The sequence below is a fragment of the Miniopterus natalensis genome, chromosome 12 (genome assembly GCF_054644295.1).
Source record: "Miniopterus natalensis isolate mMinNat1 chromosome 12, mMinNat1.hap1, whole genome shotgun sequence".
NCBI classification, from domain to species: domain Eukaryota; kingdom Metazoa; phylum Chordata; class Mammalia; order Chiroptera; family Miniopteridae; genus Miniopterus; species Miniopterus natalensis.
The window spans coordinates 71,829,290-71,853,003 of NC_142092.1; the positions used below are offsets into that span (position 1 = coordinate 71,829,290).

Below are 23,714 nucleotides of genomic sequence, written 5' to 3' on the forward strand. Positions count from 1 at the left end.
GCTCGAGCCGAGCAGGGGGCGGGGCCCTGAGGCCCGCGCGCCTGCGCCCTGGAGCGTCCAGGTGCGGGCTCCGCCTCCGCAGCTGCAGCGGGCTGGTTGCTTTCGTGGGGCGGCGCCTGCCCGAGCTCTGCACGTTCAATAATTCGCTGCAGACCCCGCAATCACCCCTGGGTGCAGGTGGCGATTCAGAAAAGTTAGGAAACTGACACATAGGTGCAGGGGCAGCTCTTGCAGGGGCTTTGCGGGGGGAGGGGGGGCTGCGGAGGAAAAGAGGTTCTGAAAGTGGACAGGGCCCGGCCTCGCCCAGCCTGCTTCTGAAGAGGGAGGTCAAGGAGCACCGGGCGTCAGCTTGGCGCCCTCCTTTCAGGGTAATCGTTGACGGAGCAGAAGCCTGGGAGCCGCAAAAGCACTTTAGGTTTGTTGCAGAATCTCCGAGACGTCCTGGTCACCTAGAGTCATTGGCATTTCGTTGACCAGGTCACAGAGGAGTGAGAATTACCCAGCGCATCTGGGTCAGAGAGCTGGTCTGGATATGCTAATGGATGCTTTTCGGTTGTGGATTTATCTGAGAAACGCTCTAGGACGGAGGTTCTCAGCTTGGAGCAGGGCGAGGGGAGCCGTGGTGCATATTCTGCCACCTACTGTTTGGTTTTCAGCAAACTGCAGGTCAGCTCCAAGCCTGCTTCTCGTTTATAACACACGACAAATAGAACCTGTCTCTGGGTTGCTGTGAGGAGTAAGTGAAGGTCCGTGTGCAGCAGGGCCTGGTACACCAGGCACCTTCGTTCCGTTACCGTATTAGCTCGTTCTTCAGGATCTGTGGAGCCCCGGAACCCATCCCCAAAACACACCAATCAAGACATCAATACGTTTGTCTGTTTTATTTCCAGGATGTAGAGATGATATCCGGCACCACACACACACTCCCATGCACGCGCACACATACACACCGCATCCACCTGAACTTGCCCGACACACTCCTTTCCTTTTGAGTCGCAGGGACAAAGCCACACTTGGCAGCCCCCAAGTTTCTGGTTACATTAGTGAGATTTGGTCTTTCAGAAAGAAGACAGCTGAAGTTCTAAGAAGATGAGCCCTTACCCAGAGAAGTAGAGTGCTAGAGCCAATAGCTGCAGCCTTAAATGCACGCAGATCCCCCTTTCCAGGGGCCATTCTCCCGCCGCCAGGAGAGAGCTCTTTCCTGCCCTTTCCAGAGCTGGGGACACACCCACTTGCTCTCCTCCTCCCTTAAGGAGTCTCTCCTGTGGTCTTGTAAACTGTGGGACCTATTGAAATAAGCCTGGTTGGCTGTGCCCTCCTCTCTGAGTAAGAATCAGGTACACTGACTATGATGGGTAGTCAGGGAAAGCTTTACCTTGCTCAAAGGTCTGATCCTGTCCCAGAGAGAAGAGGTAGAGAGGAAGGGGTGTAGACAGGCAGTCACTTATCTAATGATCTCTGGGGGGAAAAAGCCAAAGCAGGAAAGGGGGTGGGGCGAGATTTTACATTTACAGGGAGAACTGTTTTCCTGGGGTTTAAACTTCAACTAGGCCTGTGCATTTGAGCAGCTCCTTAGCCTGAAGATCAGCCAGTTGTGGCCAAATAATCTTGCTCCTGAACTGGTTGAGACCAGCCGATTAACCTGACCTGGCCATTCTCCCATCCCCTACCTGCTCCACTCCCTCAGGCTCTGTAAGGGCAGCTCCTTGGGCCCTTCATTATGGGTCACTGAGGAGCCAGAGGGCACCCACACTGGCTCCGGCCTCCAACAGCATCCAGACCTTTCCACTTCAGGTTTGGCAGAGGCTTCTTCAAAACTCTTGCCTAATTTTAGACCCAACTTGCCCCCCTCTTCCCTCCCCCCAAGGATTGCAGTACAATCTTTCCTAACATCTCGCTTGTCCTTGTCTGGGTCTGACTTCCTCACTAGACTATAAATATAGTTTATTTAGACTCAGTGGGCTGAGTCTATTTCACTACTGGGTTCTTAGCTCTTGGCCCATAGCAGGTGCTTAATAAATATGTTCAATGGGTGAGTGCATCTTAAGTCCTGAGCGGGCAGTGTAAGGGACTGCAGAACACAGGTGGGGTCAAAGCTGGGGTCCCTGCTCAGCCAACATGGGGCCAGTTCTGAGAAACGGCTTAGCTGAGAAGCTCTAGTGAGTGCAGAATTGCAGAGGCCGGCCTGGCCCTTACCCAAACCCTGATGCTGACTCAGAGGCACTGGGAAGATGCGTCCCGGCCAAGGGTTCTTCCCGCAACGCTGACCTAGGAGACTCCCCGTCCCTGCCCCTTGTTTTCATCTGAAGCAGCCCAGAGCAGAGATGAAACATGCGCAGGGCATCTGAACACTTGGGCTCCAGACTCTTCCATCTCCAGATTAACCCCTCACCCTGGGCAAGGCACATAATCCCTGTGGGCCACCAGTTTTCTCACCTGTGACATGAGAGGGTGAATCAGGGCTGAATAATCCTGTGAACCCATAATAAAGGACACAGGAGACCCCAATCCAATGCCTAAGGGTTTGGAAAGGGTGAGGTGAGTTAGAGAGACGGCAGACAAAGTACATGTCAGGACACAGTGGGGGGACTTAAAGCTTATAATAGGTGGTCAATAAATATCTGTTGTGATTCTGAGTAAGTGAATGAATAAATGAATAATGGAAGGTGGGAAGGCGAAGGAGGGAAGCAGCCAGTTTTCCAGCAGACTGGGATGGGAAAGGCAACCTCCTATTTCTCAGGTCTTGGCTTAACAGCTGTGCTGACCCTTTTTGTCACAAGCATTTTATTCTCCATTGTCCTACCCTGTCACCCTCAGTCCCCTCCCTAAGGGGAGCACTAGGCTGGATGCCCTCCTTCCCAAGGCCCCTGGTCTTCCCTGTACCTCCAAAGCCCTTTGCTGCCCAGCAAGGGACAGGGCTCCCTCTGAGCTGCCTGTAAAGTGTGGCCAGGGGGGCAAGGCCGGAGGATTTCTTCCTGAACCTTCTTGAAGGGCTCAGATTGCTTACTTTCCCTCTTCTGTCACCTCACCAATTATGAGAAAAAGCATGGCCCGAGTGGGGCATCAGCCAGGGCGGTGGGGCAGCAAGTGTCCACGTCCTGGACCACCGAGAGCACTGAAACCTCAGAGTGTCTGAGGAATCCCTGGCGAGGCCCTGCAGCCTTGTCCCTACCCCAAGGTCTCCTGGAAGTGGGCCAAGGTCCTTGCCAGGGTCAGGCCAGCGAGCCTGGGCTAAGCACAGAGACCTCCAGGAAGCGTGGGGATCCCCAGCTTCCAGCCTCCCTGCCCTGGCCTCGCCCTCCTCCGGTTTTTTGGTTTGATGTCAGCCCTTCTGCACGGGTGGGGGGCGGGGAGAAGGGTGGAGGAAGAGAGGGAGGGGCCCAGAGCCCCTTTAAGGCAGATAATTTGTGCTTTACAAAGAGATCGCTGATTCTGCAGATGAAAAAACCCAAATAAACATGCCCAATGAGCAGAAAACCCAAATAAGACAAAACACCATAAGTCCAGAGGGCAGGGAGACCAGGAGGGAGGAACAGGGGCAGGGAGGGCAGGGGCAGGTCCAGGCAGATCCTCAGGGCAGGCTGGCAATGTCTCTCTCTGGAGGGGGCCCAACAGGCTTGGGGCTGCTCTCTTTGGCTTTTCCTTCAAACATCATGACTCTGGTTTGGAGATGGAGAAAAAAGAAACAGGGTTAGGACCCCTCCCTCATCCAGGGAAAGCTCTGCCAGCCTTCCGTTTGCAGGGTCCTGAGCAGAGTGCCCTTCACCCATCTTCCAGTGGGATCTTCTCAGAAGCCTAGGACGGCAGCTACACAGAAGGGGCTCCTAGTCCCATTTTACAGAGGAGAAAACTGAGGCGCAGTGTGGCAACGTGACTCCTCAGAGCCACACAGGCAGCCCAGGCAGGACAAGACTCAGGATCTCTGCCTTCCAGGCTATGTACCTTCCTCTAATCATGCTGCCTGGAGGAGGCGGAGCTAGGCTGGGCCACGGCTCCACTCAAAACCCCTTCTGATCTTCAAAAACCTCCCACTGTTCTGAGAGTCAAGTCCAGGGAGTAGAGGACAGGGGTTCCTGGTGGAGCCTCTGGAGGGAAACAGCTGGATCTGAGTCCCATCCCTACTACTTCCCAGCTGGTGGCTCCAGCAAGACTCTCGACCCGGCTGATGCTGTTTCATCTGGAAGTAAGGGCACCAATGTGTTTATGTCCTGGAGCTGGCCCAGGCATAGTGCCCTACGCCGCCTGCAGTCATTCCCCGGCTGGGCTCTTCCAGTCCCCCGGCTCTAAATCCCATCCAAAGGGTGACAAGTCCACAAACAGCTTATCTCTGAGTTGCAGACCTGCACCGCCAGCTCCTCCTCGACCCCTCCCCTTGGATGTCCTAAGGGCACGTCCCTTGAACAAAACCTGAATTCTTGATGCCTGCTTTCCCCACCTGCCCTTCCCACCAAGCAAACGGCATAGTCACTCACTCAGTTACCGAGACCCAGACTTTAGACTCACAGACTCTGTACTTCCCCTTACACCCCACGTCTAGGCACGTAAGCAATGCTTCTGGCTCTACCTCCCAAATCACTCCCGATTCCAACAGCTCCTGTCCACCTCTGCTGCAGCCTCTCCAAGCCAGCGACCTCGTCTCTTCCCAGCACAGGCCTCCCTGCGGCCACTCTCACCCCTGCCACAGCCAGAGGGGCCCTTTTAAAAGTCAGTCCCTAGCTTAGACCACTCCAATGGCACCCTCCACATTAGGACAAAATGCTAAGTCTCACTGGGGCCTACAAGGCCCCATATTCCCTCCCCTGCCCAGCTCTGCAGACCCATCCTTCACTCACTGTACTTACTAATAGCCCAGACACACTGGCCTCTGTGCTGTTCCTTAAAAATCTGAACACAGTTCTGCCTCAGGGCCTTTGCACGTGTGGTGTCCTCTGTCTGGAATGCTTTCCCCCCAGATCTTCACATGGCTCTGCTCCTCCCATCTTCCTCATTCAGGGCTCTGGTCAAATGTCACCTTCTCAGGGAGACCCTTCCTGCCAACCACTGCATCATCTCTGTTCCTCCTCCCACTTTATATTTCTTTGTACTACACCACTGCAATCTGGTGTTTTTGTGTGTTTTCGTTTACCTCCTGCCACTAGAATGTAAGCTCTACGAGGATGCCAGCAATTCATGTGTCCCTAGCACCTAGAATAATTCCTGGCATACAGCTGGTGCTCAATAAATATTTGCTGAATTAACAAGTGATAAATCTAAAGAGCTGACACACAGACGAGTGCCTGACACGCAGTAAATGTCCACTAGGTCTTCGGTGTTGTTTTAGCAGCGTTGCCACCCTGGTTGCTGCCACCTGCCCTCTGCAGTACCATCTGACCGTGGTGGGTTGCCCGCCACACCTCCTGCCCCATCCCACCCACACGAAAAGCTCTGACCAGCCCAAGCGGTGGGCTCATGAGCCATTTACTCAGCTTCCCAGAGCCTCAACTTCCCCCTTTGTTAAATGAGACAGGTGGATTTGACATTTGTGCATTTGAAAGAAAGTTAATCTTATGTCATGAGAGCCAAATGAGGTCCCTTTCGGCTCAAATACCACGAGACTCCGCAGGGATTTCTCTGCAGCTCCTCGGAGGGGCAGCACCCGCGTACGAAGTGGGTTTTAGCCACCATCTCCTAGGCGTCCCCATCAGCCAGGCACCGGGCCAGGCTCTCACGTGTGTGACCTCATTAATCCTCAGGACAAGGCTTCATGAAAGACATTTATTGCATCTGTCTTACAGGGGAACAGCATTCGCGCTCTACCTCCCTCTGGGCCCGGGTGCAAGCCTGCATCCTATCGCACCCACCCCTGGGGGGCAGAGCCACTTTACAAGTGAGAAAGCTGAGGTTCAGAAAGCTTTGCCAGTAGCTTTGTCATCGGCATCGCCACAGTCATCACAGTTGCCACCTACTGAGAGCCGGTTCTGCCAGACCCCCCCCCCCCCCCCAGCCTAGTTTCACCCTGAGGCTGCGCCCGCAGCATCTGTCCGTCTGTCCGACAGGTAAGGAGGCGGGTCAGAGCACAGAAACCCCACCCGGCGGGCGCACGGGGAGGCCCCTCCCGGCTGGGGGCTGGGGTGCCGCGCAGGGCCTCCCCACACACAGGACCGGGCCGCAGAGGCCCCAGAAGCGGGAGGTACTCACAGCTTGAGGACAGCCGACCGTTTCCCCAGCATCATGTTCACAAAGTCTCGGTAGGAGATGGTGTCGCTGACCCCACCTGTCACCTCCGAGATCATCTTCTTCATCTCCAGGTGGGTCTTGGGCACCCCGAGCTTCTCCATCATCCTCTTTAAAGACATCAGGTCTGCGGGAGGAAAGCAGGTCCGCAGAGTGGAGGCAGGGCGGGCGGGCAGGGCAGCTGGCAAAGCTCCCTCTGGCCGCCGCCCGGAGGAAGCGGCAGGACAGCCCTCCCGGCCACTGCGGGCAGGGCCCTGCTCCTCTGGGGACAGCCACCTATCACCCCTCCCTGCCCCCTTTGGAGGCCACGCAGACTAGTGGTTAGGACCCTGGGCTTCTACTGTCACCGAGGCTTGGGTTGGAGTCCAGCCCTGCTATTTCTAGCTGTGGGATCCTGGGCAGGCGACAACCTCACTGAACCCCAGTGCCACTGGGGGGCCAACGGGCTGATGGGAGCGCTGGGAGGACCATGTGCAGAAGCACCTGGCACAAGGCAGGTGCGTAACAGGGCAGCTAGTCTCTTTTCTTTTCAATCCTCACCTGAGGATATTTTTTCCATTTCTTCTTAGAGAGAGCGGAAGGGGGAGGGAGGGGAGAGAGAGAGAGAGAGAGCGGGAGAGAGAGAGAAACGTCAATGTGAGAGAGACACATCGATTGGTTGTCTCCCGAACATGCCCTGACTGGGGCCGGGGACCCAGCCTGCAACCGAGGCATGTGCCCTTGGCCAGAATCGAACCTGGGACCCTTCAGTCCGCGGGCCGATGCTCTAACCACTAAGCAAACCCGCCAGGGCTAGAGTAGCTGTTCTTTACTGCTATCTCTGCTCCTCCCTGCAGGTTCGGGGGAGCCAGGGGCCCGCTGCCCAGCCAGGTGGAGTCAGGGAGTTGGCCTGACCCCCGACATCCACAGTCCTCTCTAGGGGGCTGGGTGGCAGCTTCTCCCGTCTGCCACTCCCACCCTGCAGCCCAGAAAGGAGAGGGTGCCAAAAATACCCCTGCAGAGCAGGAAAACCAACAAAAGAACAAAATCTCAGAAAAACAAGGGAGGCACCAAAGAGTCACTACACCCCAAGGAGCTGCTGCCTCTAACCACCCGGCTCCCCAGAGTTGAGGCAATTTCCTTCGGATTGTTCCATGAACAATGGGCCAGCAAAGGATGGCGGGAGACGGGGTGCGGCAGGGGCAGATTTTAGGGCCAGGCAGTGTGCGCCAGCTCACCCGAAGGCAGGGCGGGCAGGACTGGTGCCAGCCCCCTAGGTGCCAGGATGTCCAGGGCATTTCAAAGAAAGCTGGGCAGCCTTCTGCAGGAAGGAGCGAAAGGCCTCCTGCGGCTGCTGGCCGGACTCAGAACTGGCAAGACCTTTCTGGAAGGCCGTTTGGCAGGATGCTTCGGAAACCTTTGACCCCGAATGTCCAATTCCTGAGATTCACTCTTAAGAAATAATCAGGGGTGTGGAAAAGGATTCACGTACAAAGATGTTCGTCACGGGATTATCAATGACATGAAGGCGTTGGCCGAATGAATTAACAGTCCATCCCCACAATGGAATATTAGGCAGCCACTAATTATATTTCAAAAGAAAAGCAAATCATATGTCAAAATGCTCACAATATGTTATTATTATTTTTTAAACAAAGGAGGTTCTAAAAATGGTATAAAACTGCATTTGTGATTAGAACAAAGAGTGAAAGGATATAAACTGAACTGTTTATAGCTGTTATTTCTGGGAGGTGGGATGTGGGTGAAGGAGATTTGTCTTTGTGCTTTGCTGGGTTTTCCAAAAACTTTTATGGTGAAAATGAATTAACTTGATACATTTTTTTCCTGAAGAAGAAAAAGACTAAAAATATCCGAAAGGGGAAAGAACAAGAGAAGACAGACAAGGAGTAGAAATGCGGCAACAGGGCGGCGCAGGGTGAACCGGAGGAGGGATCGGGGCCTGGGGCCTGCCACGTAAAGACCCGTGCCCCAAGCAAGTAGTTTCCTCTTTCTGAGCCTCGGTTTCCTCATCTGTATAGTGGGGATAATTACACCAGCCTTGATCATGTCATTCTGCTACCGGTGAAGGTAAAGATACGGCCCTGAATGTAAGTGCCATGGGACAGGTGTTTGTCGCCCCCAGTATCTGGACCAGGAGGGAACCAATGTACCCGAAGGCACCTCGTCAACTGCAAGACAGTATAGAGATGGGAGGAGAGGCTTGGAGACAAGGGAAATGCTAGCCCCCTGGGCCACCGTGTCAAAAGTCTGAGCATCTCCAGCCCCGGGCAGGGGTGGCACTCTTTATGCTGGGTCCCCTGGGGTGGGGGGCTGAGGCGTGGGCAGCGAGGTGGCAGGAGAGGGAAATGGTCAGAAGAGAAGTTTGGGGACGATGGGTCCAGGGTAAAGGCAGACGGGCTCCAACCCGGCTCAGCTGGCCCAGCCCATCGGGAAGGCTTCCTGACACCTCACCCACACAGGTGAGTCTGTGGGGCTCCCTGGACCTTCGCACTGTCCACCCACCGAACACCCTCGTTCCCCAACACTCTCCAGGCCTTACTCACCAATCTCGCCTTCATTGTTCAGGTCAAACTCCATGTACTTCTCTGGAAAACACAGGGTAAAAACTGGCATTAGCTTGGAAGGCAGGGTTCCAGTGACTCCCCTGAGGGCAAGTGGCTAGGTCCTCGAGGAGCCCACACCTAACTCCTCACCCCTACGCGGGGTCTTGACCTGAGTCCTATCATCTTAGTTGTCTCTGAAGAAGGATCTGGTCCTGCCTGCACGCCTCACCTAGGGGCAAGGAGGCCACTCTGACCCTCCACCAGTGAGGACAGCTCTTTCCTCCCGGGTCCCTGCCAGTGACGGCTGGCTGCATTCAGATCGGCTACAGTGACGACGATAGATTCTGGCCCAGGAGGTAGTGATTTGGTGGGGCTGAGAAGGGCGGGTGGGAGCAGGACCTGGCGTGCCCGCAGCGTGCCCCAGGTGATTCCGATGGGCAGCCAGGTGGTTTGGAATCTTTGGGTCATGGGCAACACTGAGAACCTGATGCTCTTCCAGTAGAAATGCCCGTGGGCCTGCCCTTCACCACGAAGCGGGACATACAGGGCCCAAGGGTACACAGGCCCTCCCCACAAACCTTACCTACAGGCTGAATTAAACGTCCCTGATCAAGGGGTCCAGGGGACCTCTAACAGCGAGCGAGAATGACTTGGAGCACCCTGGTACCTTCTGTCATGGGCAGTGTGCAAACGAGTCCTGTGCCTTCTGCAGGTCACCCCTGCCCGGGTCTATTCTGCATGAAGCAGCAAGAAGGAGCCAAGGTCCCCTCAGTGGCCTTCGAGGCCCCCGGGACCTTCAGGAGCATCTGCCCTCCAGCCACTCAGGCTGCCTGTCCCTCCCTCCCTCCCCTCCATCCACTGGCCTTGCTGTGCCCGGCCCATCCCCCACCTGCTCTGGCTCAGGGCTTGCCACCCCTCTGCCTCGAATGTCCTTCCTAGGTAGTCTCAAGGCTCCTCCTCATGCCATCAGGGCCTCCCAGCCTTTCTAATTGGGCATCCCCCTACACACACACACACACACTCACGCACACAGCACCTACCACCCCAGAGACCTCTGTCCCTTCTCTCAGGGCCATCTCTGAAGAGTGACCCCACTGGTAACCAGAGAGAAGGGAAGGACTGCTCCCCCTCTTCGAGGCTCTCCTATGGCTGGCTGGCATGTGACAGGAGAGGGGGGCAACAGGGCAGGGATGGGGGTTCTTTGTTTTTTGTTTTTAATGTAAAAAGCACCATCCCATAATGGTAAAGAGCAGGGGATCTGGGATGAGATCAATATAGGTTCAAACCCCAACTCTGCCCTAGGTGAGCTGTGTGACTCCAGGCAAATGACCTTACCTCTCTGAGCCTGAATTTCTTCTATAAATTAAAGAGGGCATTGTCTCCCTCCTGGCCAGATTGGATGATTCAGGGAGCTCACAGCACAGCATTTGAAGTGCTTCCCACAGGTCAATGTTCAACAAATGCTTAGCCCCTGACGCCCTGCCCCGGACAACCAGGCTGTAAGCGTTTGAGGAGCACTTGGCAGGTTCTCTGCCTTGGAGCAGGGAGGCTGCCTGCAGTGCCAAGACTCTGGGGGAAGGGGGATGTGGCCTCCAGGATACTCGCATGGTCCCCCAGCGCGCCCTGAGTACATCTCCCGGCAGGAAAGGTGGGTCTGGCTGCTCCTTATGTGCAGGCTCCTCTCCTTTCTCCAGCCGCTGGCTGGGAACCAAGTGCCCGGCCCAGAACAGAGGGGCCTTTATGCCGCCCCCTCCCCGTGTGTGCGCGGGCTCCCGAGCCCTGTTTTCTTTTCAACCCGTGCTGCAGGGATTCAATGGGCAGAAACTCTGCCCCCTGCCCCACTGCAGAGACACAAACGTCCATTCTCCGCAGGGGCTCCCGAGACGCTCCACGGTGGAGGGGGAGAGGCCAGGGCTGCTACAAAGAGCTGATTGTGTGCTGGGGCCCCGGGAGCGAGCAGGGCCTGGGCAGCGGCCACGGGAGCCAACCTGAGCCCTGCGGGCAGCTGTGGGGAGAGAGGGGCAGGGGCAGGCTGAGGCCTACAGGTGAGGGTGAGGGGGTCGGGGCGGCTTGGAGGCGGTGAAGGGGCCTGCCCCCTCTAGCCGGGCACCCTGTCTTGCAGCCCCCCAGGAACAGGGGCATTGCGGATGAAACGGGTGCAGCCTGGCCCTGTGGGGATAAGGGATCCCAGGTACGAGGGCCTGGGAGTTGGGCAGCCAAACCCAACTCACCTTTGAAGGCTGAGAGCTTTTCTGGCAGGTCTTCTTCATCGCTGTACTTCTGGTCACAGAGAAACTCCTACAGAGGCGAGAGGGCAGAGCTAAGCAAGGGGTCCAGGCGGAACTTGCCAGCACGGAGGCCCATTGCCCGGGGCCTTCTCTCCCGCCAGGGCAGACCCGCGGAGTCCAGCCTGCAGGTAGGAAGTGTACTCAGCAGCTGGAGTGGGACCCGCAGAGTCTGCTCTAGGAGACAAAACACCTTCCATCAAACTGAATTACCGGCGCAGGGACCTGGGCCTCCCCCAGGGCACCCTGCTCTGGGATCCATGACAAGCTGCATGGTACATGACCCTGGCATATTAATTCCTCATATTAATTCCCATGTGTTATCTCTAAGTGGGCGTAATTATCAGAGCTATTTCTAGAGTTTGTATGAGAATCCAAGGAGAGTGCATGTATGACTTCACATAGCAAGTGCTCAACAAACAGTGGCTGTCGTGTTATTAGTCTCTGTTCTAGTAAAGTGACTGTACATTGCTTGGGAGTCACTCCTCTCCCGTCCTCACCATAAAACAGGCCACCTTCCCCTCAGATGCTGGGAGAGTCTCAAACGAGTCCTTTCAGAACCAGATGGGGAGGGTCGGGGGGCACTAACAAGAGCCCCCAGAATGAAGCACTTACTTATATGATCTATTTGGATCCCCAGTGGGCCCAACAGTTTCCTATTTTACAGATGAGAAAATTGAGGCTCACACAGTGAGACCTTCAGTTCAGCTCCATCTCATTCAAAGTCTGCATCCTTGACCTTGACCCTTAACGATGGGCAGACAGCAGGCATTCATCTGGCTTTAAAACAAAAAGCTACCCATTCGGAAGCACCTGCTAGGCCAGCATAGGGCCAAGGATTTGACTCGCCTCATTACTAACCTTCAAGCCGCCCCAGAGCCTGTGCACAGATGGGGAGGCAGGGGGTGCACACCCGCCCTAGCACAGACTCCGCCAATGCCCTCTCTTGTCTGGACCACACTTTCCTCCTTACTGAGGCAGCTGGATGTGAGCATCGCTCCTCACTCGTCACTCATTCAACAGTTTTTGAGGGACCACAGCATACGCTGCTGTGTTCCAGGCAGCAAGGGAGCAGGTAAGTCCGAGGCAAATAAGATAAAGTCCTTACCCTAAAATTACAGGGAGTGTTTCAAGCGACAGTAAATGGTATCCAGGTCAATACTCAATCTGTTCCTAAATTCCTACTTCCCACTCACCGATGACTGGGTCTGTACTTACATACCTCCTAGGACAGAGAACTCACTACCTTTCTAGCCTGTTGTGTAAATCCTCAAGAGGCTTAAAGTAAAACAAGAGTAAAGTAAAACAAAAAACCTAAACAATGCTGAAGCACTCTGGGTTTGGATCTCAGTGACCTGCTTACTAACTGTGAAATGGGCACAAGCGTAACCACATCCTCAGGCACCTGTCCCTCACTGGGGATCACCAAGCTTGCCCGTCAGTGCTCAGTAAGCAACAGGTATGATTTAGTGTGAGGCAGAATATGAGCCCTTCCAGGGTCCAAGTGTCTGCATGTTAACTCAGCCCCTCAGACAGAGAAGGGGAACTCACTTGCCAGTATGACTCCCCATTGCTAGGTACCATGCAATCCTATTAGACTCTCAATTTTATGCAGATTTTACAGGAAAGAGCAGGAGGACCAGAGAGGTTAAATAAAGTCCTGGGCAGCTGAGGAAATGCAGGGCTGGTTTGGAATCTGGGCCTATCAGACTCCAGGACCTGTGCCTCCAGCAGCCTGGTGGAGAGCGGCCCCAGGCTCACGGGATCCAGCTGGCGTGGCCACAGCCTCACTTGGTGCCTCATTGCCATGCACCTCGCTGGAGCTGGAACTTTCTCCTGCCGCCTGGGAGGCTGCCCTCCTCCCGCTGGCTCTGTCCAGGACTTCCCTTCCTCTTGGCTCCCTCTTAGAGCTCTTTTCCACTGCTGACCAAAAGTAGGACAATTAACTCCTGTCTGTGACCCCGAGCAAACCAGGCACCCCCCGGTGTCACAGGTCCCAAACCTGTCCAGCAGAGGGACAAACAGGACAGTGGTTCCCAGACTTTGGGGTAATGCAAAAAGAAATATTTCCAAAAACTAAGAATAAGGAGAGGTGCTAACTGAGGCTGCCAAACTTGTACTTTGCCGAGGGAAGACTGAACTGCCATCGGCTGCTGCCAGAGTTCAGTAAAGGACATTTCATAAAAGTAGGAAGTTCATCTCAGAACCTTTAAATAGAATTCACTTAGCCGACATTCAACTCACTACATTGCCCTATGTTCCCCCCACTTTACTATGTAAGAAACTGGGGAACCTTCATGGGGAGGCACAGGCAAAGCCCAACACCTGAGACTTTGAGGGGAGAGAGCTAGGGGCCTCCCAGCTCCCACGTCCTGGTCGACCAGAAATCCTGCAGCAGCCTGGAGCCTGTCAGCAATGTGTACTGACCACTCTAGGAATCCAGGCAGACTGGGCTCAAGGGGTAGGACAGGGGCCTCTGTTGGAGGCAAATCACACAGAGATAACATGGAACCACCAGGCAGCGACTGAGAGCAAGGACAAGCATGCAGGGGGAGCCAGGCCGGCGTGGCTCAGCGGTTGAGCGTCAATCCATAAACCAGGAGGTCACAGTTCGATTCCCAGTCAGGGCACATGCCCAGGTTTCAGGGCTCGATCTCTAGTAGGGGGCATGCAGAAGGCAGCCGATCAATGACTCTCATCATTGATGTTTCTCTCTCTCCCTCTCCCTTCCTCTCTCTGAAATCAATAAAAAGATATTTAAATTTTTTTTTAAAAAAAAAAGAGTGCAGCAGGAGCTGTGGATAACGACTCCCCTTCACTGGACTGACCGGGCCAGGCATGCTCCCACCTGGGTCTTAGCTCTAGCTGGGCCCCCTGCCTGCACAGCTCATCGCCACACTTCCATACGGCTCTCTCCCTCGCCTGGCCTCCTCCAAGCCTTTGCACAACTGTCACCTTCTCAGTGAGGCCGACCCCGTCCACCCCACTGCAGCCCCTGCCTCCACTTCCAACCCGCCCTACCTTCCTTTCATTCCACCGGATGAATCACTTCCTAACACAATTTAATTGCTCATTAAGGGTGTTGTCCATTGTCTGTCTCCTCCTTCGAGAATGCAGGTGCCACATGGTAGGTGCTCAATAAATATTTGCAGGATGAATGACCGAATGGAGACCCAGAGAAGATAAAAAATGCTCAAAGCAGCACAGTTAGCAAGTGGCCCAGCAGGGATTAAGCTCCATAGCGGAGCCACTTGGGTTCCCTCCCTGCATGAGCTGAAGAGTAAGTGACCAGAGGAAGCGGGTGTTGGAAGGGTGATGGGAGGAGCAGGCCGTCAGCCCTCGGCCGCAGGTTCTAGAAGCACGTGTTTACTGTCTCTTGCCTCACGGGCGCCTAGCACCCAGCACTGCCCAGCACGAAGTAGGCGCTTCTGTTGAATAAACGGAGAAGCCAGCCGTTCAGCCAGGATGACTTTCTCCACTCTCACCCCTGAAAGGGTAAATAAGTGCGTGCACGTGTGTGACTGAGACTGGCCAAAAATGACAAATGTTTGAGCCACAGGGTGACCGGGGTGGGGAAAGCAGCTGACCCATTCGTGCATGGGCAGGCAGCCCTCGCTGACCCTGGGCTTGGGCAGCTGTGTGGACTGTGCCTTTGGTGGGGGCGGGGGGGGGGGCAGGCAGACGGGCAGCGGGAACAGGAGCTCCGCTGGCTGGGCTGCCAGCTACCCCCACCTCCAAGCTTCAGATTCTTGGTTCCTGCTTATGCGCAGCCCACGGCTTCCTCCCCTTCAGGCATCTGCTCCCATATCCTTGCCCATCCTCAGGCTCAGCCATGCCCAGTGGGCAGGTACCCTATCTGTCCAGACTGCCGGACCCCTGGCTGCCCTGACTCTGGGTCCCCAGGCAGAGGAGACAGAGGCCAGCCCCCTTTGGAAGAAAAGCAAAAGCTGAAACCCAAAGAGGGCCAACTGGAGCCAGAACGCCTGGGTATGAGCCACTTAGTAGCTGTGCGACAAGTACTTCACTGGGCTGTGCCTCGGTTCCCTTGCCTATAAGGACACAAACATCTTATAGGCTTGTTCTGAGAACTCCAGTATGTAAGTAAACTCCTGTACAGTGAGTAACAGTGCCTGGCAGCTGAAAGCACTAAATAAATGTTAGCTGTTGATTGTTACCTTCTAACATTTCTATCTGCACAACCTACTGATAACCCCCACAGCCCATCATCCAGACCACCGCGGCCTAGTAAACAGAGCAGAAGCAAACCTCCTTCCCGCCAGGCTGCTTATGATTTCTCTTTCCCCTCTCTGGGCATCTCCACTTGACAGATGGGACAATTGAGACCCAGAGAGGTTGCTCAATTTGCTCCAGATCACAAAGTTTCAACAGTCCGAGGTCTATCTCCCTTTGCCATCCCAGCTCCCTCCCCGCCCTGAACACAGAGAAGGTGGCCTGACTACAGGTTTCTGAGCAAAGAAAGTCAATACTGGGAGTTACCTTTCCTCTTGGGCAGCTGCAGAAGGATGTTGTTCCAGAGGCCAGGGACCCACTCTGCAACCCTCTGGGGGACAGGGTGTGTGTGGGTGGTTTACTCTACCCCAGGGGCGGGGAACCTTTTTTCTTTTTTCGGCTGAGGGCCATTTGGATATTTATAACATCATTCGTGGGCCATGCAAAATTATCAACTTAAAAATTAGCCTGCTATATTTGGTCAAACACTTAATTAACTCACCCCTAATGTGATGGCTGGAATTGCTTCTCTTTGGTGAGGCCTTGGCAGGGCCAGACCAAATGATTTACGGCCCACAAGTTCCCCACCCCTGCTCTACCCTCACCCCCCCCCCCCCCCACTCTAGCCCACTGTCCCAAATGACAAGTTTTTACAGCTGCAGAAAGTGCTGTCAGGTGTGCGGGGTGCTCAGAGTGACTTGTGATATGCAGAGGGGCAAGTTCAGCGGCCTTGGTGGCCTGGTCACCAAGATAGCCAGGAAATGCAAGCAGGCAGGGGCCTGAGGCCGGAAACAGGAAGCTGTGAGCTCAAAAATCACTCCTCAGGTCAGAGAGTCCACAGGCAAGGCCGGGGGATGGTGACAGAGCTGTTAAAACATCCACCCAGTCGCAGAACATGGAAGGGTCTCCTCAGAGCATCCAGCTTGTCCTCTTTGTTCAATAGGGGAAACTGAGGCCTCAGAAGGGACAGGTGTTGCCTAAAGCCACAATGGCTAGAAGTCTCACGTAAACTCCCTGAGTGCCGGGTGTGTGGGGCAGAGGGGCGGGGAAGGATTGTTGAATCAGGTTGCCTGGGTTCAAATCCCAGATCCAGCACTTACTAGCTCTGTGGCCCTGGGCAACTTGCTTTCCCACTCTGTAGCAAAGCCTCAGTTTCCTCATCTGTGAAATGGGATCATAATAACAGCATCTCCTCTTTGGGTTGGATGAAACGAGCTAACTGCACAGATCCTTACTACGTGTTAGCAATGATCATTGCGCACATGGATCACCCAAAGAGACAACTGTGAGCAGGGAAAGGGCAGAGAAGTGACCCGGCCACAACTCCCTGTCCCACATTGTGCCACAGAGCCCTCCAGGTGAGCCTTAAACCTCTGGCCATCCCTCCTCCAGGGCAAGCTCTGCTTTGTCCTCAGACACCTGGCTGACCTAGCAGTGACAGGCCATCCACACGAGACAGATTGTCCCCACCCCAGCCCTAGGAGACAGCACCGGCAGCCACACCTGCGCACTGCTGCTCCCCTTGGTCCTTACAACCTCGGATGCACATCAAAATCTCCCCCCACCAGGACTCCCATCCAAACGCTCACGCCTGGGAGGGGCTATTTCCAAAACGAGCAGAGGGTGGCAGCCCTGCTGTGTGCGGCCTCCGATGCCCGCCTCCTGCTTAATTCCCCCAGACTTAACTCTCTTTCTGGGCTGGTACCTCTAGCACCTGCTCCCGGATGCTTGCTCCTGGCCCTCCAGGCGTGTCTTTATGTATTAGCTGTAGCAGAATTGTGGGGCGGGCAGATATCACCATCTTGGAGGCCATCCAAGGGGCTGGTGGCCGAAACCCTGGGCAAAAACCCCAAGGCAGGCAGTAGCACACCAGGCTATGGGGCCTCTGACGCAGCCCACAGGATCTTAAAGGGCCAGGACCAGGCCACAAATGCCCGGGCTGGTGCCTGGCACGTAGAAGGAGCCTGTAACATGCACCCGCAAGGACAGCAGGCTCACATTCCCCACAGTAGCCCTGGGGCCTCATCCGGACGCTGTGTCCTCGCCAATAGATGGGGCAGCTGAAGAAAAACAGCCCATCACCGACACCAATGGAGCGGACCCTGCAGAAATTCCATCTCTAGCTTCCTGTGACACGGCCACGCTGAGGTCGTGACTGGCCAGACCTGTGAGGACACTGAATCCGCGGAGGCTCACGTGGCCGCTTATCACCATCTCCCTTATAATATATTAAGGAAGGGCAAGAGACACGGGTGCCCAGTGATGCCAGCCTGGCACATTCACCTGGGCAGGGACACAGAGGCACTGCCAGTACACAGGAAAAGACATACCTGCGTGGTGCCTGGGTCAGGTCTCAGAGGTCCCCCATTGCTTGGGGAGGGGCAGGGGACACATGCCCCTCTGGGCAGAGACACACAGCCTGCCCTGCCCAGCTCTTCCCAGTACAGATGGCACATGGTCCTGAAATAACACGAGGCATCTAAATGCTACAGGGAACGCTGAGTACCCTTCATTCGACCCAGGAGGGCTGGGAGGGCAGGACAGTAGCCAAAGATCTTTATCCACATAAGCAAGAGAGGCCTGTGTCACAGCTAGGCCATGGCCACCTGGTGGACAGGGGCCAGGGCAGGCCATGGGCGGTGTCTGGAGTCAGACGCTTCGCTTGGCTGTGCCACTTCCTGGCCAGATGACCTCGGGCAGGTGACTTCACCTGGCCGAGCCTCTGTTTCCTCATCTCTAGAATGGGAAGCCCAGTAATCCGTGTCCTGTGGCGATGCTGACACATTCTCGGCGCACGTCTTTCTAATCAGACGGACGTTCCTTTGACAGGAGTCAGTGAGATGATGCAGTTCAAGCGCCAGGCATGCCCCGGGCTATTCTGTTAAAGATCCTGGCCTCTGGCCGGCTACAGCTGCGGCCTCGCCGTCCCCTGCAGTCCCAAGGATAAGAGCACCCTGAGCGGCACCCACCCAGCCCCACTTCTCTCTGGACCTGTGCAAAGCTGGAGAGAACGTGTTCTGTTGCCATAGAAGGCTGGCCTGCCGGCCTGAGGTCACCTGCCATGCCATCAAGGCTCGGAGAATGTCAGCTATGTGGGGGGAGTAGGAGGTGCGCGCTTGTCCTGCCTGCTCCAGTAGTGCGGAGAATGCGTGTGTGCGCACATACACACACACACACACACACACACACACACACGGCACAGAGCTGGGGGTGGGCACCACACTGGAGACCCAATCAAGCTATTGAGAGAACAGGCTAGGCTCAAGTGTGGCTGTTTAAGCCCAGGCAACTGACTCAACCTCTCTCAGTCCTGTTTTCTATAACTTGGAAATCCACACTCACAGGGTTAGAGCGAGCACTCAGGGAGATACTGCCCAAAGCACACCTGGCACACTGCCTGGCACATGCCAAGGGCTCAGAAAATGATAGCAAAAGCTACAATGAAGCCAAAAAAAATGCATTTCCATACAGCTCTGCCAGGGTCTCTCCAGATGAAGGGGTCTGGCCCAGGCTTGGTGGCCAGCAGGGGCCAAGTCTCTGTCCGTTTTCACTCCTGAATCCCTCATAATAACAGCTAGGACTGAGCTGCTCTGCTGCCCTCTGGAAGCTGGCCCAACCTGGGGGGTGGGGGGAGAAAGGCCTCAAAAGGAACTGGGAGGCTGAGCCTAGAAGCCCCCAGAACTGCCAGCCTGGCTGGGCTCTGCCCCAGGCAGCAGCCACAGAGGTACAGAGCACATGCTGAGAGCATGAAGCCCTGTCCTTCCTGGCTCCCTGCTTCCATGGGGGCACTGCTCAGTCCAGCCCTCCCAGAAGCCCCACTCCAGTGGGTCAGCGAAGCTGAACCCCAAAGGAAGGCCAGTCTGGGCTGTCAACATGGTTCCTTCTAGAATCTGCCCACTCCAGGGCACCTCCACAATGGCCATGGCCATGGGTGAAACGGACTCAGATCCTCAAACACAGTGCCTCCCTCAGAGTCTGCAAAGAGCTTCATCTGCGCATCTCCACTGACTGCTGTAGGAGCAGAGCAGGGACCACTGTTCCCATTTTAGGTAGAGGAAGACTGAGGCTCTTCCTGATGAAGGAGTCTGGCCAGGCTGGGTGGCCAGCAGGGGCCACAGCAAAGCAGCCCTGGTTTCCACTCCCTGCACCTTTAAGCCCTAAACAAGCCCATGATAACAATCATGACAGCAGCCAGCTCTCCTTATGTGCTTTACATAGATTCTATCGCTGCAAAATCACAACAGCCTGACTACCACGTTCTCAAGAGCCTTGCCCAAGGTCACAGAGCCAACAGCACTCTGTCCCCCGCCTTCCTTCCCTTCATGACTCTAAACCATTGTGGGGCCACCTTCACCTACTGCGGTGGGAAGCAGCTCAAGTTTCTGGTTTGATCCTGGAGATTCCTCCCTCCAGGGGCCGAGAGCCTGGTGGTCTCAGAATAGCGTCTGGGCAGGGAAAGGAGGCTAGATTGCAAGCTCTGCCACTGGCTTCTGTATGGCTTTGGCCAGATGCTTGCCCTCTCTGGGCACCAGGGTCCCAAGGTAGGTAGACACAGCCCCTTCTTGCTCACCCTCTCTAGTCCCAGTGCTGTCCAGTCCAGCTCCTGGGAGGCACAGACCCACCCCTTTCTGAGCCAAGTCAGTTGCCCTCCCAAAACAACTCTGTGGCCTCCCCACAATCTTCCCCCCTCCAAGGGCGGGGCTGGCACGGAAAGTCCCACATGCTCAGCTCCTCTGGTTTGTCCAACTGAAGTCACCTCTCCCCATCCCCAGCTGTCTCTGGCTCAGGGTCCTGCTGGCTGTGGGTGGATTCAGCCAGCTTGGAACCTGCCCAGCCCAGTGGCCCAGGGGGCTGTATGAGGTCAGGGTTCCAGGCTCCTGTCCAGAGGGCAAGCGCAGCCAAGGCCTGTGGGCTGCAGAGTGAACTGGGAGGGGGCCCAGCAGCCTGGACCCCTGAGAGCCCAGCCAGACATCCAGGCTCCCTATTGGCAGTGCTCAAGATGACACCAACAGGCAGGGTAAGGATGGCAATGAGGGACCCTAGGGTTCCCAGAGTCCTCCACGAGATTCCTATAGCCAGTGGAAATCAGACCAGCTGTCTTGTTTTAGACAATCCACGAAAACCAAAGTGGAAATCCAGACTACAAGCCCGTCCCCCTCTCCCCAAAATACTGCAACCACACCACAGTGCCTGGTCCCACCCCACAGCCTCCCCAGGACCCTGCTGACCCCACCAGCTTCCCGATTTGGGACTCAGAGCTGGGCTCAAATCCTGGGTGCTCAGTGGCCAGAGGGAGCCAGCAGGGGGAATGTCCTGCCTCGTTTCAGTGGGCATGCCTCTGCAACCAGTTAGGAAGGAACCTGGGAGACGTCCGCCTCTGGACATAATTCTAGTACCATCCACGGAGGTCTTCCCTTGTGTGAGGTGCTAGACCAAGCACACTGCATGCCTTCCCTCGCTGAGCCCTCAGGGCGGCCCTGGCTTCAGGAGGAGAGGTCCTTGGTGACGACCACAGAGCTGGGAAGTGACGGAGACCAGGTCATGCGGGACTCTGAAGGCCCTGGCTGTGGCCTTTGAGCTGTGGCCAACCCAGGCAGGTCCTGAAACTCTCTTATCTTCCAGACTTACCTGTTCATTACACAAACGTTTATGGGGCTCCCACTGTGTGCCTGGCAACAGCTGGATGGCCTTTATAGAAATCCACCGGGGCGCCCGCAAGAAAAGCATCGAGGCTGTAGGGGAGCCTTTCCGGAAAAAGTTGGAGTGGAAAAGACTTGTGAGGGTGGGCGTGGGGGCAGGCAGGAGGCCAGCAATTCCTATGGTGGAGAGGGCACTGGCCTGCGAGTCTGGAGCCCAGGGTGCTATGAGCAGCCTGACCCACACACTTGCTGGGCAGCCGCCTGGCCTCTCTGGGCCTCCCTTCCACCTCTGGAAAACTTGGACTGCTTGGAGACATTGAGGGTCCCTTCGGGCGCCAAACCCCTGTGGCCGGTCCCAGGCGGGCTTCTGGGGAGCCCCAGGCCCGGCTGGTATGGGAGCTCCTGGCCCGGCCCTACCTCCCCGGCGCAGGAGTAACAACTTGCAACCTGAGACGCCGGGACCAGAGCGGAGTGGAGGGGTGGAGGGGCCTTACCTGGAGTCGGAGGCGCAGGGAGGAAATTGGGGGGAGCCCCGAGGGGGGCGGAAAAAAGAGGAAGGGGGCACAGCGTCCGCAGGAGGTGGGACCCGCGGCGCGCAGCTCCGACGGCTCGCAAGCTGCCCCGGCGGGAGCGCAAGAGGAGCGAAGGGGCCGCACGTACTCACCCGGTTGATCTCGGCCAGCCGCCTCTCCTGCCGGGCTTTGAGCAAGCCGAACGCCTTCCCTCCTGGAGGAGACAAAGAGGCGGCCGGGCAGCGGGGGTCTCCCCGGGCCGCGCGCCCCCGGGGCCCGCGCCCTCCTCCTGCGCGCTGCAGACGCGCGGCCCGCCGGGTGCGCACGGGCGGCGGGCGGGGGCCCCGGGACCGCGTGCCGGGGGCGGGGCGGGGGCGCGGGGCGGCGCGGGGAGAGCGGCGCCTACCTTGAAACCTGTTGCTGAGCGCCACCGACATGGCGAGCACCGCGCTCCCGCCGGCTGGAGGCTTCGCGGCCGCGGCGCGGGGACGGCGGAGGCAGGGCGGGCGCGCGGTCCGAGCTCCCGCGGCGTGTGGCGGCGGGACCGAGGGGCGGAGGGAAGGCGCGGGCGGCCGGACACACCCCTCGCTCCCGCCCTCCCCGCGGCCCGCCTCCCGGCCGCCGGCCTCAAAGCGGCTATTATGCGGGAAGCCGGGCCCGCCGCCCGCCCCTCTGCCGGACGACGCGGAAAAGGCACAGCGCGGGGGCCGCCCGCGGGCACCTCCCTCCCCGCGCTCCCCGGGACCTTCCCAAGTCCCCTTCCCGCTCCCGGCCGCGGCTTCCCCGTAAAAGTGAACGGGGAGGACCTTCGTGCGCACTCCTGGGGTAGCTGCGGGAAGCAAACGCAGGGCCCCGCAGGGGGGTGAGTGCGCCGCCCACCGAGGCCCTCGGTGCTGTCGCCAGGTGCGCAGCTGTCCTGCCAGAAGGGCGGCTGGGTTCCCAGCCCTGGTTTAACTCTTGAAAGAAAAAGAAAACCATTCATTTTTGGGGACATCAGCGACACTAAAGCCATTAGACCGAGTTCGTGTTTTGTTAATAAAGCCTATTTCTGGAGCACTCACTGTGCACAGGCACTTTGTCAGATTAATGCCGGACACGTTTTAGTTTGTTCGGTCCTTTACTCTCAAACCTCTCTGAAATAGGACTCGTGCTCCCATTTTACAGAAGAGCAAAGTCAGGGAGTGGAAGTCTGGGGTGCAAATCCACCTGGCTGATACCCGGAGCCTCAAACTCCAGGAAGAGTGTCGCTCAGGGTGCAGGACCCCGGGCCTTGGAACAGGGTGACCTTGGAGTTTCCTGTCCAAATCAGGTCATTTCTGAGAACAAGAGGTGGCACGCCTAACAATTATGCTGGGGTCACGCTGGGGTCACAGGCACAGACAGGGACTGGCCTGGGCACACAGCACACCTGGTCACCAGTAATGCCTACCCGCCAAGGCCTCCCCCCCCCCCGCCCCCACTGAGCATGTCCCTGGGGAATGGATCCAGGAATTCTCCTTCCCAATTCACCCCTAGGGTTTGGATCTGGCCAAGCTGTGTGACCTTGGGCAAGGCACTTGGCATGTCTGAGTCTCAGTTTCCTGATCTGCAGAACGGAGGAAACATCAGGCACCTCTCACCAAGCAGGGCTGTTATAACTTATTACTCTCAGGGTTTTAAGCAGGTGGTAAAAGCTTGGAGAAAACGGCTTAGGAATTATCAGCCTTGGTTGATGGGAGATGTCCCACCTGCAGGTCAGAGATGAGAGCTCCTGTAGAGCAAAGCCTTCGTAACTCACTCCCGGGCCAGGTTCAGGTGGCCTGTTGCCCTGGCCAATTGGGCTGGTTGGCCCCCCGTCAGCTATTCTGCAGGGCAGGGGCCACCCCACCTTCCACTGCTCAACTGCTAGGCTGCATTGCTAGCCAGATGTTCAACAGCTGTCAAATTCCACCAAGGGCAGCCCCACCTCTGGGGCCAGAGAGTGTGTCTCTACCACAGCAGGCATGACCGGACTGCATGAGTCAGGAGATGTCAGGCCTGAGGTACGTCACTGGAATGGAGAGAAGGCCTGTGCTCCACCCGTGAGGGATGCTGGGACTGGGCTTGGCGGATAAAGGCTAATGCCAAGAGCAGGCACCAGAAGGCTGTGTACCTCCGTCAGCAGAGAAGCTGGTGGGAGGCGCAGGGAGGAAAGAGGGACTGGGGGCATCAGACCCTTCCCGGAAATCTTCAAAGCATCCCCATGTCCTTGGCACCACCTAACACCAGACACCAATCATCTAATTCTCTTTAAAGCAACAGCCTCCTGTTTTG

At 56.5% G+C, this 23,714-nt stretch overlaps 1 protein-coding gene across 1 annotated transcript; it reads right to left on the minus strand.

The window, feature by feature from the left end:
- Nucleotides 1-850: 850 nt before the first annotated feature.
- AIF1L (allograft inflammatory factor 1 like) lies at nucleotides 851-21,937 on the minus strand. Its single transcript, XM_087823013.1, has 6 exons — nucleotides 21,829-21,937; nucleotides 21,575-21,636; nucleotides 10,988-11,054; nucleotides 8,757-8,798; nucleotides 6,178-6,340; nucleotides 851-3,659 (listed from the first exon to the last, which is right to left on the minus strand). Exons 1-6 carry the CDS (start codon nucleotides 21,857-21,859, stop codon nucleotides 3,572-3,574), a joined length of 453 nt encoding a protein of 150 aa, XP_087679139.1. The 5' UTR covers nucleotides 21,860-21,937; the 3' UTR covers nucleotides 851-3,571.
- Between the last annotated feature and the right edge of the window lie 1,777 nt (nucleotides 21,938-23,714).

Coding starts and splice junctions, on each gene's coding strand:
- AIF1L (XM_087823013.1), bottom strand. CDS start 21,859: ATGTCGGTGGCGCTCAGCAACAGGTTTCAAG. Junction 11,055..21,574: donor GGCTGGCCGAGATCAACCGG/GTGAGTACGTGC, acceptor TCGCCTCTGTAG/GAGTTTCTCTGTGACCAGAA. Junction 6,341..8,756: donor GAACAATGAAGGCGAGATTG/GTGAGTAAGGCC, acceptor TTCCTCCCGCAG/ACCTGATGTCTTTAAAGAGG.